Source organism: Colletotrichum navitas (assembly GCF_030913465.1).
Source record: "Colletotrichum navitas strain CBS 125086 chromosome Unknown LY79scaffold_88, whole genome shotgun sequence".
NCBI classification, from domain to species: domain Eukaryota; kingdom Fungi; phylum Ascomycota; class Sordariomycetes; order Glomerellales; family Glomerellaceae; genus Colletotrichum; species Colletotrichum navitas.
Genome location: NW_026850634.1, coordinates 97,806 through 111,087, shown reverse-complemented (window position 1 = coordinate 111,087; position 13,282 = coordinate 97,806). Strand labels below are relative to the sequence as shown.

Sequence of the window (13,282 nt, the reverse complement as noted above, 5' to 3'; positions counted from 1 at the left end):
GAAAATATTCCGATTAAGAAGATTTTGAGTGGGGTTTCGTTTCTAGCGCGTACTGAAAAAGGTCGGCCACGAATACCGGTACCTAATGAGCCCCACAGCCCTGTCCTCATGGTCTGTGCAGTAAAAAGCCGTTTAGGACCCCATTCCTTGTCGCTCGTCTTCGGGCGCTATTCCGTTCATGGACAGACCCCACCCCCTCTTTAGACCTGATCGGGTCAGTTAACCGAGCCAATGATGTAACCGCGGGCGATTCTGGAGGATTGGAAAGAGCGAGTTGTTGGGTTTCCTTTTCTTTTTTTTTTTCTTTTTTCTTTTTGGCCGTGTCTTAAGACATTTCTTGGTGGGCAATTGGGGTGGATTGCTTGCTGGAGAATTCCATTCCCGGTGGTTCCCCCATGCAGCCCGACGGAAATAACTGACCTTAGTCTCTCCTCTCCCCGGGGCCCTCTACCATGGGTAGGTATTCTACGGTACGGATACTCTGCTCCCATGCCCCATCCCACTCGCGAGCCGCTTGCTGCTCTTGTCGTGTCGAGTCGGGCTGTACCGTTCCACGGAACGGACCACAGCCGTCGAGGGGAGAGAGTCTGGCCTTGGCGACGTGCTGAGTGCAAACCCCGGGAATCACTACGCAATTGGCGCCGGGGGGGGGGTTTGTAGGAACTGACCTCGGGGTGGTCCAGGTACCGGTAGATGAGGGGGAGAGACAGAAAGAGGCCAGGCCTGCTCGTGTTTACTTGTTTGGGCATCCCCTCTGTCGACCTTTCTTGGCCAGTACCTGGTGGTCGATGACGATTACGGTGTTTTATCGACTGCCGTCTCATACTGCATACCTAGGTAGTAAACCTAGAGTATTTCTCTCACTCTCCATCCTCCTCCTCCTCCTGCCGGGTGTCCGTGGGTTAGCATCGTCTCGAGTCTGGACACATCTCGTCTTGATTTACCTCGCGGGTACCTGGAAGTTTGTCTGGGTCCTACCATCCGGGATCTCAACGCTAACGGGGGAGGTGACATCCGCTGTCGTCGCCAGCCTGCGCGGCAATGGAAGAAAGCCGAATGACGAGCGCGCGCAATGGATGCTTGTTAGACCTGCCTGCCCCACCATGTTACGTACACTGGACTGGCCCTCAACTAGGCTAGTCGTTAGCGCCTGAGGTAGGTACGGAGTACTTGGGTAGGTGATATATCGTTGCAGACTGTTTACACGGGTGGGATGGATGTCCCGGGAATGGTCCAGCGCGTCCGTTATCAAACATCTTCCTTAACCCACACGAGATATTGGCCGTTGCCGTTCATTACGGCTGCTGCTTCGGTGCAAGGTGCCGGTAGGTACCTACACAGGTGGCTAGATAATTTGCGCTAGTAAATGCAGAGAAAAAGAAAAGGAAGGAAACGGCCATCCATGTCTTGGCCACTCACCCACTCTCCGTGCCTTGCTTGACTGGGGACCAAACCTACCTACCTACCTAAGCACTAATGTATCTTACCCCTCGTTGTGTGCAGCAGACGCCATTCTCAGCCAGATCACTCACCACCAGCTTCCGCCTCTACCACCTCACTGGGGACGCCATCAACCGCACCGTATCGCACCACTGGATGCCCTGTGTTACAGTGCCCGAGCCCTGCGTTGTCATCCTCTTCCTTGCCTCTCTTCTCTTTTTCTTCCAACCCAGCCGCCCGCTCACCCCCCAAAACCAAGCTCGCGAGTGACTTGGGCCAACCTTAACCTGGTCGAGATCATCCTTGGCCCAACCGGGTATAGCGACCGGTCCCCCTTCCTCTTCTTTTCCTGGCAACAACCTACGTCACGAGATTGAGCTGAGCGGAGAGATCCAGGACGAGGCACCACCACCACCATCGACACCAACGCCGACCCTGATACCACCCACCAAACCTACTACCATACCACACCTATCCAGAACACGAGGGGACCCGAAACTCGACATCAACACGTTGTGCGATCGTCCCTCCTTTTAAGTCTGGGCGATTCCCGGCCCTCTCCACATTCCCATTCCCCTTAACCCCGGGGTCTCGGGCCATTCCAGACCTTTTCTAACCATTTCCACTTGTTGTGCTTGCTCGTTGCCGCATTGCATCCCGCGCAGCTGTTGCGCGTTCTCACGACCACATTTACCACCATGGCAGCACAACTGACCCCCGAACTGCAGGACAAGCTGCAAGAGCTTGAGAAGGAGCTCGAGGTGAGTTATTACCATCTCCCTCCCCGCTGCCGCCGCCGCGCACTCGTCCGACATCCCGCAAAAGACCTTGCGCGGATGCGCCCGTCCACATCGTGTCCGAGCACTTGCCTGCAGTGCACCTCTCTTTTTGCTTACCGTTTACCGTCGCATCATTCGTGGACTGACGCATTCTCGTGCCTGTAGGAAGGCGACATCACAGAGAAAGGGTGGGTGCCGACCCCTCCTCCGCGAAACCCCCCCGCCCCCCTCCCCTCTCCCGTATTGTCCGACTGCTTGCCTTGCCTGCGACAACGGCTAACGATCTCCTCCTCTCTCTCCGCAGATTCCAGAAGCGACGAACGCAGCTCCTCTCCCAGTTCATGGGCCCTGGCTCATTGGGCGCCTCCGTCGCCAACCAAGCCAGAGGCGGCCTGGGCATACACTCTCCCGACAACTCCGGACACCCTTCGAGCGATGGCCACCGCGCAGCCGCTCTCGCCGCCCTGGGCGGTAGAGACTCCGATCCCAGCAGCCCGACATCGCCGAGCTCGCACCGTCCACAGTCGCCCTTTGCCCCCCACGGCTCCGGCCACGGCTCCGGCGGCTACGCGTCTCCCGGATATCAATCCCCTGGCCCTGGCTATACTTCCCCCGAGATTAACCCCGCCGGTCTCCTTCGACCTGGCGGTCCTGTCGCCGAACAACGGCCGACCATGAAGCAGCATAACTCGCTCTTCTTAGGCACGAACAACGAACCGCCGACACGATCTGGCACTATGCTCTCGACAGACTACGCCTTCAACCCCGACCAGCAAGGACACTACGTGGACCATGCTCAAAACCCGTACGACAGTCGGACAGGCACGATGCTTGACTCAACAGGGTACTTCTCGGGATTCACCGGTGGGCAGAACTTCGAGCAAGGACAGAACTTCGAGCAAGGACAGAACTTCGAGCAGGGACAAAACTACGACCAGCAGGGTTACGAACAAGGACAGCAGGAAGAGTATGGCGGAGCACACAGATACTCGTCGGGCGAGGCCTTCTCGCCCACGGCTGCCATGGCGCCGCCCATGCTCACTGCCAACGACCTGCCCCCTCCGGAAGTGCTCGAGTACATGATGCCTCTGGAACCGCGCGATCTCCCGTTCGCGATATCCGACCCGCACGATAGCAATACTCCCATGTCCAAGTTCGACAACATGGCCGCAGTTCTGAGGCATAGGGGAAGGACAATGGCCAAGCTTCCCGCATACTGGGTCCTCGACAACAAAGGCAAGGAAATTGCCTCCATCACGTGGGACAAGCTAGCGTCGAGGGCCGAAAAAGTGGCACAGGTGATTAGGGACAAGAGCTCGCTGTATCGCGGCGATCGCGTTGCCCTCATCTACCGCGACACCGAGGTCATCGATTTCGTTATTGCCCTTCTCGGATGCTTCATTGCTGGCGTCGTTGCCGTGCCGATCAACGACCTGCAGGACTACCAGAAGCTGAATCTGATCCTCACATCGACGCAGGCCCATTTGGCGCTCACGACCGACAACAACCTCAAGGCTTTCCAGCGTGACATAACGACGCAGAAGCTGAACTGGCCCAAGGGTGTCGAATGGTGGAAGACGAACGAGTTCGGCAGCTTCCACCCCAAGCGCAAGGACGATGTGCCGCCATTGACGGTTCCCGACTTGGCCTACATCGAGTTCTCGAGGGCTCCTACGGGTGATTTGCGAGGCGTTGTCCTGAGCCACCGGACAGTCATGCATCAGATGGCTTGTCTCAGTGCCATCGTTTCCACGGTGCCAGGAAACGGTCCTGGTGATACCTTCAGCCGCACTCTCCGAGACAAGAACGGCCGGCTCATCGGGGCAGGTTCAACGAGCGAAACGCTTCTCTCATATCTCGACCCGCGACAGGGCATCGGCATGATTCTGGGTGTTCTTCTCACAGTGTACGGCGGTCACACGACCGTTTGGGTTGAAAACAAGGCCGTTGAAGTACCCGGTCTCTACGCCCACCTCATCACCAAGTACAAGGCCACTCTCATGATCGCAGACTACCCCGGTTTGAAGCGCGCGGCATACAACTACCAGTCAGACCCCATGACGACACGGAATTTCAAAAAGGGCATGGAGCCCAACTTTCAGACCGTCAAACTCTGCCTCATAGACACGCTGACGGTGGACGGCGAGTTCCACGAAGTTTTGGCAGACAGATGGCTGAGGCCACTCCGGAATCCCCGCGCCCGCGAGGTTGTCGCGCCCATGCTTTGTCTCCCCGAGCACGGAGGAATGGTCATCAGCATCCGCGATTGGCTAGGAGGAGAGGAGCGCATGGGATGCCCGCTGAAGCTCGATATGGGGTCCGACATTGAGTCCGACGTAGAAGAGAAGGAAGAGGTGAAGCTGGCACCCTCTAATGGCTTTGGCAGTCTCCTGGGAGGCGGTGCCACCACCACCACCGAGGAGCGCGCTAAGAACGAGCTCAGCGAGGTGCTCCTTGACAGAGAGGCTCTGAAGACAAACGAAGTTGTCGTGGTTGCGATCGGAGACGAGGCGCGGAAACGTGCTTCCAGCGAACAAGGCACTGTCCGCGTGGGCGCCTTTGGATACCCGATCCCCGATGCCACCCTCGCAGTCGTCGACCCGGAAACCGGTCTGTTGGCGTCACCGCACTCGATCGGAGAAATCTGGGTGGACTCGCCTTCGCTCTCTGGAGGCTTCTGGGCTTTGCCCAAACACACGGAGCAGATTTTCCACGCCCGCCCCTACAAGTTTGACCCTGGCGAGCCGACGCCAACCCTCGTCGAGCCCGAATTCTTGAGAACCGGCTTGCTCGGTACAGTCATCGAGGGAAAGGTTTTCGTGCTGGGCTTGTACGAGGATCGTATTCGCCAGAAAGTCGAATGGGTCGAGCACGGCACCGAGGTCGCGGAGCATCGCTACTTCTTCGTTCAGCACCTCGTTGTCAGCATTGTAAAGAATGTGCCCAAGATCTACGACTGCTCTGCCTTTGACGTATTTGTCAACGAGGAGCACCTCCCCATAGTGGTCTTGGAATCACCAGCCGCCTCGACAGCGCCTCTGACGTCTGGTGGACCACCGAGGCAACTCGATACGGCACTGCTCGATTCGCTTGCCGAAAGGTGTATGGACGTCTTGATGCAGGAACACCATTTGAGACTGTACTGCGTCATGATCACCGCGCCAAACTCCCTTCCCAGGGTAGTAAAGAACGGACGCCGGGACATCGGAAACATGCTGTGCAGGAGAGAATTCGACCTGGGCAACCTGCCTTGCGTCCACGTCAAGTTCGGCGTAGAGCATGCGGTGCTCAACCTGCCGATCGGCGTCGACCCCATCGGAGGCATTTGGTCGCCCATCTCATCCGACTCTCGAGCGGGGATCCTCATGTCGGCTGACAAGCAGTACTCGGGTATCGACCGAAGAGAAGTTGTCATCGATGACCGCACCTCCACCCCGCTCAACAACTTCTCGTGCATCACCGATCTCATCCAATGGCGCGTGGCCCGACAGCCAGAGGAGCTGGCCTACTGCACGATTGATGGTCGTGGCAGAGAAGGTAAAGGCGTTACTTGGAAGAAGTTCGACACCAAGGTCGCCGCTGTGGCGCTGTATCTGAAGAACAAGGTCAAGGTCCGCCCCGGCGACCACTTGATTCTGATGTACACGCACTCAGAAGAGTTCGTATATGCCGTCCACGCCTGCATCAACCTGGGTGCGGTCGTTATCCCACTGGCTCCCCTAGACCAGAACCGACTCAACGAAGACGTGCCGGCATTCCTGCACGTCGTCGCCGACTTCCGCGTCAAGGCTATCCTGGTCAATAACGAGGTGGACCACTTGGTCAAGCTGAAGCTTGTGTCCAACCATGTCAAGCAGGCAGCCTCCATTCTCAAAATCGGCGTCCCCAATTACTACAACACTACCAAACCGCCCAAGCAGAGCAGCGGGCTGCGAGACAACGGCATCACTATGCAGCCCGCCTGGATTCAGCCAGGCTATCCTGTAATTATTTGGACATACTGGACTCCCGACCAGCGCCGTATTGCGGTTCAGCTGGGACACGACACCATCCTGGGTATGTGCAAGGTCCAAAAGGAAACTTGCCAAATGACGAGCTCCCGTCCTGTCCTCGGGTGTGTGCGTAGTACCACGGGCCTGGGATTCATCCACTCGTGCCTGATGGGCATCTACATAGGCACCCCGACCTACCTCCTCTCACCCGTCGAATTTGCGCAGAATCCCATGTCGCTGTTCGTGACTCTTTCTAGGTACAAGATCAAGGACACCTACGCGACGCCGCAGATGCTGGATCACGCCATGGCGATGATGCAGGGCAAGGGCTTTACGCTCCACGAGCTGAAGAACCTGATGATCTCGGCCGAGAGCAGACCACGAGTCGACGTGTTCCAAAAGGTCCGCCTGCACTTCGCCGCTACCGGTCTTGACAGGACCGCAATCAACACCGTTTACTCCCACGTTCTCAACCCAATGATCGCCTCGCGGTCCTACATGTGCATCGAGCCTATTGAGCTCTGGCTAGACACCAAGGCACTGCGGAGGGGTCTTGTTTACCCTGTCGATCCTGAGCAAGATCCCAAGGCGCTTTTGCTCCAGGATTCGGGCATGGTTCCTGTCTCGACACAGATCGCCATCGTCAACCCCGAAAGCCGAATGCTCTGCCACGATGGAGAGTATGGCGAGATCTGGGTCGACTCTGAAGCATGCGTCAAGGGCTTCTACGGTTCCAAGGACGTCTTTGATGCTGAGCGATTCGACGGGCGTACAGTCGATGGCGACCCTAGTATTCAGTATGTCCGCACAGGTGACTTAGGCTTCTTGCACAACGTGAGCAGACCCATTGGCCCTGGAGGCGCGCAGGTCGACATGCAGGTGTTGTTCGTCCTTGGTAACATTGGCGAAACGTTTGAGATCAATGGCCTCAGCCACTTCCCCATGGATATCGAGGCGTCTGTGGAACGGTGCCACCGAAACATCGTCACTGGTGGATGGTAAGTCGACACCCGCACTATTGCAGAATACCGATGCTAATGCTTCGCAGCGCCGTATTTCAAGCCGGCGGCCTTGTTGTCGTACTAGCCGAGATCACTCGCAAGGCCTACCTCGGCTCCGTCGTACCGGTCATCGTCGACGCAATTCTCAACGAACATCAGATCATTGTCGACATCGTGGCGTTTGTTAACAAGGGCGACTTCCCCCGGTCCCGCCTCGGCGAGAAACAGCGCGGAAAGATCTTGGCTGGATGGGTCACGCGCAAGATGCGAACCCTTGCACAATTCGCCATCAGAGATATGGACCCGGCCAGCATCATGGGAGGCGAGCCTAGCACCGCGGACGGACCCGATCTTCACCGAACTTCCATAGGCAGTCAAAGAAGCGCGAGCGGCCAGGCCCATGGCTCTTCAAGTCTGCGGAACGTTGAACACGCACCGCAGATTCTGGAGCAGGAAGAGTTTCAACAGCAGGTCGGGCAGATGGCTTCACTTCCACAGCAAGGCCACGACGGCATTGCGGAGATGCCCGGTGATGAGGGACCGTCTTACGCGCAGCAGGGGCAGGCCAACGCGCCTGCAGGTCATGGGTACGTCCTGCCAGATTTCGACCGATTCGGAGGCGACGACGGCCCGCCGCCTGTGGGCGCGAAGCCCGGCGCGGGACAATCGACGCCGCACATCAACCTTCCTGGGATCGATGGCCGAGAGAACAGAGATACGTGGAATAGCGGCCAACAAGGAGGCGGGCAGTCTGACGAGGACTGGACAGCTCAGGCTCTGATGCACATGAACCTCGCCAACGACTTGGAGAGAAAGGCGGACTAGAAGGCCTGCACGTCCTGTCGGCGTTGATGTTCTGTTCTTGTTAAAGCCTTTTTTTGGAGGCAAGCCTGTGGCGTCTTTGAGATATGGATACCTTGGTCGCGTCATATAATGATGCAGTGTTTGGATAGAGGATCTCCCCCCCTTTGCATGGCCTCAAGATATCATTGTTTATTCAATAACTTATCACCTGGCTTGGCTTGTTTGACCGCGATGTAAACCTCCTTAGCTCCGCGCAGGCCCCAGCAGCAGATGCTCGGCTGTCATCAAAACCGACCTTGACGAATTCCCCTGCGAGGTTTTGGGCGCTTATTTTTTATCTACAACTTTCACCTTGACTTTCACGTATTTTGCCTCGACTCTCATCGCTTCTGTTAGAGATTAAAGGCTCTATTGCTATTGCCCCTTTCATCCTTCCTCTCATCTTAATTCTCACTTTCCAGCACGATGCATTAGCCATGGATGGTGACTGAATCATTTTTTCCTCTCCCATGGCGACGTGCCTCTCGATCTAACAAAATGACGCGCTAGAATGCTTCTGGCCAAGCGAGGCGTATCCGGTGTTGTTGGAGGCGGCGCCGGGGAAAAACCAACAGTCGTTGGTGGACGCGGGCGGCGAGTCGGGGACGGCAAGGACAATCTTCTGTACGAACTACAGGAGCATTAGAATTGCGTGTCCCGTCTCTCAAGATGATGGGTTTTGCCTGGGTTAGGATGTGTGCTGAGTCTTACCTCGGCGCACATCTTGTCCCAGGTGAGGACCCGCCCGTCTCCCGAACAGAGAGGCATCTTGAGCTCGGCGCCCGAGCCAGCCAGAGGCCCAATCATGGTGGGTGAGAGTGCTGCCATCTAGGCGTCCATCTCCTTCTCCAACATGATGGTGGCGGCGATGCGGGGTGGTGGTGGTAGTGGTGATGGCGGCGGCGAGGACGACAGCGGCGGCGGCTTCTGGGCAGAGCTCCTATGTCTGTTCTGCCAAACCTCGATATAGATGCCAGGCTCTAGTATCCCGACGAGGAACGGTCTGACATGGACCTTAAGAAGGTGGAGGTCTTATTCTTCAGCCGGCGTCCCAGTGATGGCTTAACCCCCCCTTACCCCCGCCCTTGTCTTGGTCTTTGTTTCCCCCGTCACCCGGTTTTTCCATAGTCTTGGCTGGTGGTGGTGGAGGAGGCTCAGCAGCAGAGCCGATCTCAAAGCTGATGGCATAAGTTGCAGCATGTTGAGCGTTGAGATGGTTTGAGGCTGCACCAGCCCTCCAGATAGTGCGCCACATATTGGTACTGAAAGGCGTGAGCGCAGTCAGCTGCTGGCCATACTCTAGACCATGAACGAGATCTGGGAAAACGTCGCCACTCTGACCATGGATAGTGCGATAATAATCCCAGACTCGTCGCTCGTTGATAGCCTTGTTGTTGCCATGTAGAGATTTGCTCCCCCACTCGTTTTCTTTGCCCTCAGGGATGACGTAGTGAGTGAGGCTAGCTGGAGAAGGCTGCGTCGAGTGAAATTTGAATAGGACAACGCCCTGGTAGGCTCTTCCACCACTAACCCAGGTGTTATGGGTGCACAATATGTCCTGGGTATTGGGCGCCATGCGGGGCAATCCTTTTTGAAAAGCTGCCCAAAGAAAGGCTCGCAGGGGACTAAACGCCGTGAAGATGACAGGAAATGCATCAGTCACCATCTGATTGGAGTTAATTCTGGGACTAAGAGCGTCGAACGGGGTTTCGTTGAAAAGTCGAGGCCATTCATCGTCACGGATAATCGAGCCGTGGTACACGGGGTTACTACCAGCGTGTCGAGGTGTCCAGGTCGGATCAAGGTTTTCAGGGTCATGGCGCAGGCGTTCTTGACCCTTTCTCATCATGCTGAGTTGGCGAGTTGTCTCATTCTTCGTCCATGCTTCAAGAACTGTATGACCGCGGAGGATGACCTGTTGCACGGTTCGGTCGGTGGGGACATCGAACATGTCCGAGGAGCCACCAAGCTGGGTGATAGTCTGTAGAGAGTAAGTCAGTAGCTATTCGAGGTCAAGGTATGAACATCGGGCAAAACGCATGAAACTTGAGACGAATTGAGAGACGAATTGAGAGACGAAGTGAGAGACGAAGTGAGAGACGAAGTGAGAGACGAAGTGAGAGACGAAGTGAGAGACGAAGTGAGAGACGAAGTGAGAGACGAAGTGAGAGACGAAGTGAGAGACGAAGTGAGAGACGAAGTGAGAGACGAAGTGAGAGACGAAGTGAGAGACGAAGTGAGAGACGAAGTGAGAGACGAAGTGAGAGACGAAGTGAGAGACGAAGTGAGAGACGAAGTGAGAGACGAAGTGAGAGACGAAGTGAGAGACGAAGTGACAGACGAAGTGACAGACGAAGTGAGAGACGAAGTGAGAGACGAAGTGACAGACGAAGTGAGAGACGAAGTGACAGACAGAGTGGGAAAGGCAAAAGATGCAAACTTACCAAGGGGCCCTTCTTGAGAGATTCGGAGGTTGTGGCAGACGAAGAAGTTCCCCAAGACGCTGATGTGAGCTGACCAAGTCGTAAGGCGTGCAGGGGTTTGAGAAACTCGGCGATGATGTGCATAATCCAATCACAGATCGTCTGCTGGCCTAGGAATACCTCGGTGCACTCAACGCCGGCAACGGCATCGAAGCGAGCCAAGTTGAAGCGGATTTTAGTGAGGACAGACGGGCAAAAAATAGGCGTGATTGCATTGATGAAATCATCGATGCTGAAAACTGGCTGGTAGAAGACGTCTCTGGATAAGACGTCAAAGGCACGTGAGTGAGCAATATCGATGAGTTCGATTGGCATCATAGCCCACTTGAAGCCGTCGGTCGACCTCTTCACCTTCTCAAACATCTCGGGGGAGAAGTGAAGGTAGAGAAGGCGAATTGCCTCACTGGCGTAATGTTGGGTGTCAACAGGCGTTTCGTCCATCGTGACCGTTGCTCGGTTGGGATGTGTTAGTGCGAAGCAGGAAGAGAGAAGTTGCCTTGCGCCAAGAAGAAAGTATTTAATCGACCGGGTATGGAGGCCTGGTCGCTCTCCTTCGTTCCTGCCTCTTCTGGTTTCTTGCATCTTGTTATTGCCTGGTTGTTGTTGCCTAGTTTTGTTTGGTATGGAACACTGTGCGTATTCGCGTCACTGTTTAGCCGTTGTCTCTGCCTGTGTATATCAATTAAACTGAAGAAGAAGAAAATAGCTTGAAGGTTGGTTTTATAGCGCTACAGAGCTTTCTTTTTTGTCTTTCTTCATCTGCAACCTGGCTAGCCCTACAGGATCCTTTTTGGCTTAACACGTGAAGGCTTCTCCGCCCTGTTCTTCACCTGACCACCTTACTTGGTGGGTGCCTTGACCAATAGAAAACAGTCCCTTTGAAAATCATTACGCAGGCATTGCATTTGCTTGTGCCAAAACCTCTAGCTCTGGTCTTTCAGTGGTACTGCTAGGTGCTCTTTTGAAAGCTTGTTATAGCTATCCTTATCCTGCTTGTTCCAGCAGTCTTCCTTCCACTACCGTCACAAAGTTCAGACTAGGAAAGAATAGGGCACAGGCGGCCCAAGGAAGTCACGAATGTAATATCCATCTGCAAAGGTATGAGTGCCACACCAATTCCTTGCCTTTGTAAGCATTTCATATTGAGGCAAGGACGACGAGCTCATCCAGTTTGTCCATGCTATTTCTCTACATATTGGCGTGTGCCCATGTACCTAGTTTATAGATAAACCAGCGAAGGTGTCGTTTCCTCCAACGTCGCAGATAGGCAGTCATGATTATGTTTCCATCGAGACTCGTCACAGCAATATACGGCTCGAAGATTGCCGCAAACATCATGTTTGCCGGCCACGATTGTGCTGGGCGAAACAAAGAAAGGGGGGCACAAACAAGTCACACGACCACGGGGTCAGGCAATTGGCTACCTAGGTTACAACCTCAGGAAAGGCGGTCAAAAATGAAAAGGCAAACAGGTATCATAAGAGCAGACATGCCACGATTAGCGACCACTCCACTCTGGTTCTTGTACAGAAACGAAAAAGAGAGAGCCTTTTTTTGAATATGCGCTCCCTGACGCTGCTTCTATTTGCTCTGGTCGCCTCAGTGCTGGGACAGACCCTCAACCCGGTGCTGGGACAGTTCATCTACCCGGACCTGAACGGAGACACGTGGAGGATCGGAGACAAGAAGAAGATTGTGTTCAACACGACGCTGAGGCATTACACGATCGGGCTATGGCAACAGGCCCCGCCATCCGCGGTGCTGGGAGACATCGCCTTTCGTATACGTAAGTAACAGACGATTCCACGTTCAGTACCCCGCCTCGGTCTGGAGACTGACCTCGAGGGGTGAGTGTAGTCGATGCCAAGGGGTGGGTTAGGGAGTTCGACTGGGAGGTCCAGGCTTACGGGTTGGATCTGTCCCTCTCTAATGTCGCTTACTTTTGGCTGTTCGAGGGCACCGACGGCAACCAGGGGAACCAGACCCTGCGCCACATCTCCTCGGCTACCTTCACCATCTCCGACGGGGATCCGGGGAGCCGGCCGGTTCCTTGCAGACCATCGACGATCTGGCCGGAGCCGACCAAAACTGTGGTCCTGTCAAGAACCGCGCCGGCTGGTCCCTCGAGTAACCCTCCGGCAGAGACCTCGATGAGCCTTTTGCCGCTATCTCCTGGGCAATCAGAGGCCGCTTCTCCGACCGATCCCTTGATTACTCTGACCACGATGCCTGTAGGGACGTCAGAAGAACCAGGTCTTACGCGGACCACAGATGAACGAGGACCGGCGTCGACTGGAAACGACCAAGCACCCCAGACCGACCGGGCCGACAGTGGCGGATCATCCGCCGGCTTACCGGTGGGGGCGAGGGCTGGGATCGGCGTCGGCGTCGGCATATTCGGCATCACCTGCATCGTCTGCGCGACGATGCTGTATCGGTACCTGAAGACGAACCAGAGGACTTTGGCGGAGGCGCGGGAGTCGACGATGACGCAGCCCCCTGCATATTTCCACGGGATGGCGTTCTCGCCCGTCTCGCCCATCTCGACAGTACAGTCGCCCATCAAATCGAACCATCAGGCGCCCGGATTCTACGTCAACCCGAAGCCCGTCGAGATCGATTGAGGCGTCTGTGTGGAAGTAGGAGCGGTCAAGCGTTGATGAAAGGGGGAGAGCCTTCCTTCTTACCTAGTATTCGCCTTCTAGAAGGCTGTGAGAACTGACTGGCAGGTCCAATTGAGTTGT

General features: G+C 55.7%; 3 protein-coding genes across 3 annotated transcripts; 2 read left to right on the top strand and 1 right to left on the bottom strand.

Moving 5' to 3' along the window:
• Positions 1-2,138: 2,138 nt before the first annotated feature.
• Positions 2,139-8,037, top strand: LY79DRAFT_673480 (acyl-CoA ligase; the record flags this gene model as incomplete). Its single annotated transcript, XM_060564181.1, has 4 exons — positions 2,139-2,201; positions 2,385-2,407; positions 2,524-7,209; positions 7,260-8,037. The coding sequence occupies 4 exons, from the start codon at positions 2,139-2,141 to the stop codon at positions 8,035-8,037; spliced, it is 5,550 nt and encodes a 1,849-aa protein (XP_060409259.1).
• Positions 8,038-8,691: 654 nt separating this feature from the next.
• LY79DRAFT_568136 (uncharacterized protein) lies at positions 8,692-11,231 on the bottom strand. The gene is made up of 2 exons (XM_060558945.1): positions 10,500-11,231; positions 8,692-10,036 (listed from the first exon to the last, which is right to left on the bottom strand). The coding sequence occupies exons 1-2, from the start codon at positions 11,118-11,120 to the stop codon at positions 9,095-9,097; spliced, it is 1,563 nt and encodes a 520-aa protein (XP_060409258.1). The 5' UTR covers positions 11,121-11,231; the 3' UTR covers positions 8,692-9,094.
• Positions 11,232-12,098: 867 nt separating this feature from the next.
• Positions 12,099-13,162, top strand: LY79DRAFT_673477 (uncharacterized protein; the record flags this gene model as incomplete). Its single annotated transcript, XM_060564180.1, has 2 exons — positions 12,099-12,324; positions 12,396-13,162. The coding sequence occupies 2 exons, from the start codon at positions 12,099-12,101 to the stop codon at positions 13,160-13,162; spliced, it is 993 nt and encodes a 330-aa protein (XP_060409257.1).
• Between the last annotated feature and the right edge of the window lie 120 nt (positions 13,163-13,282).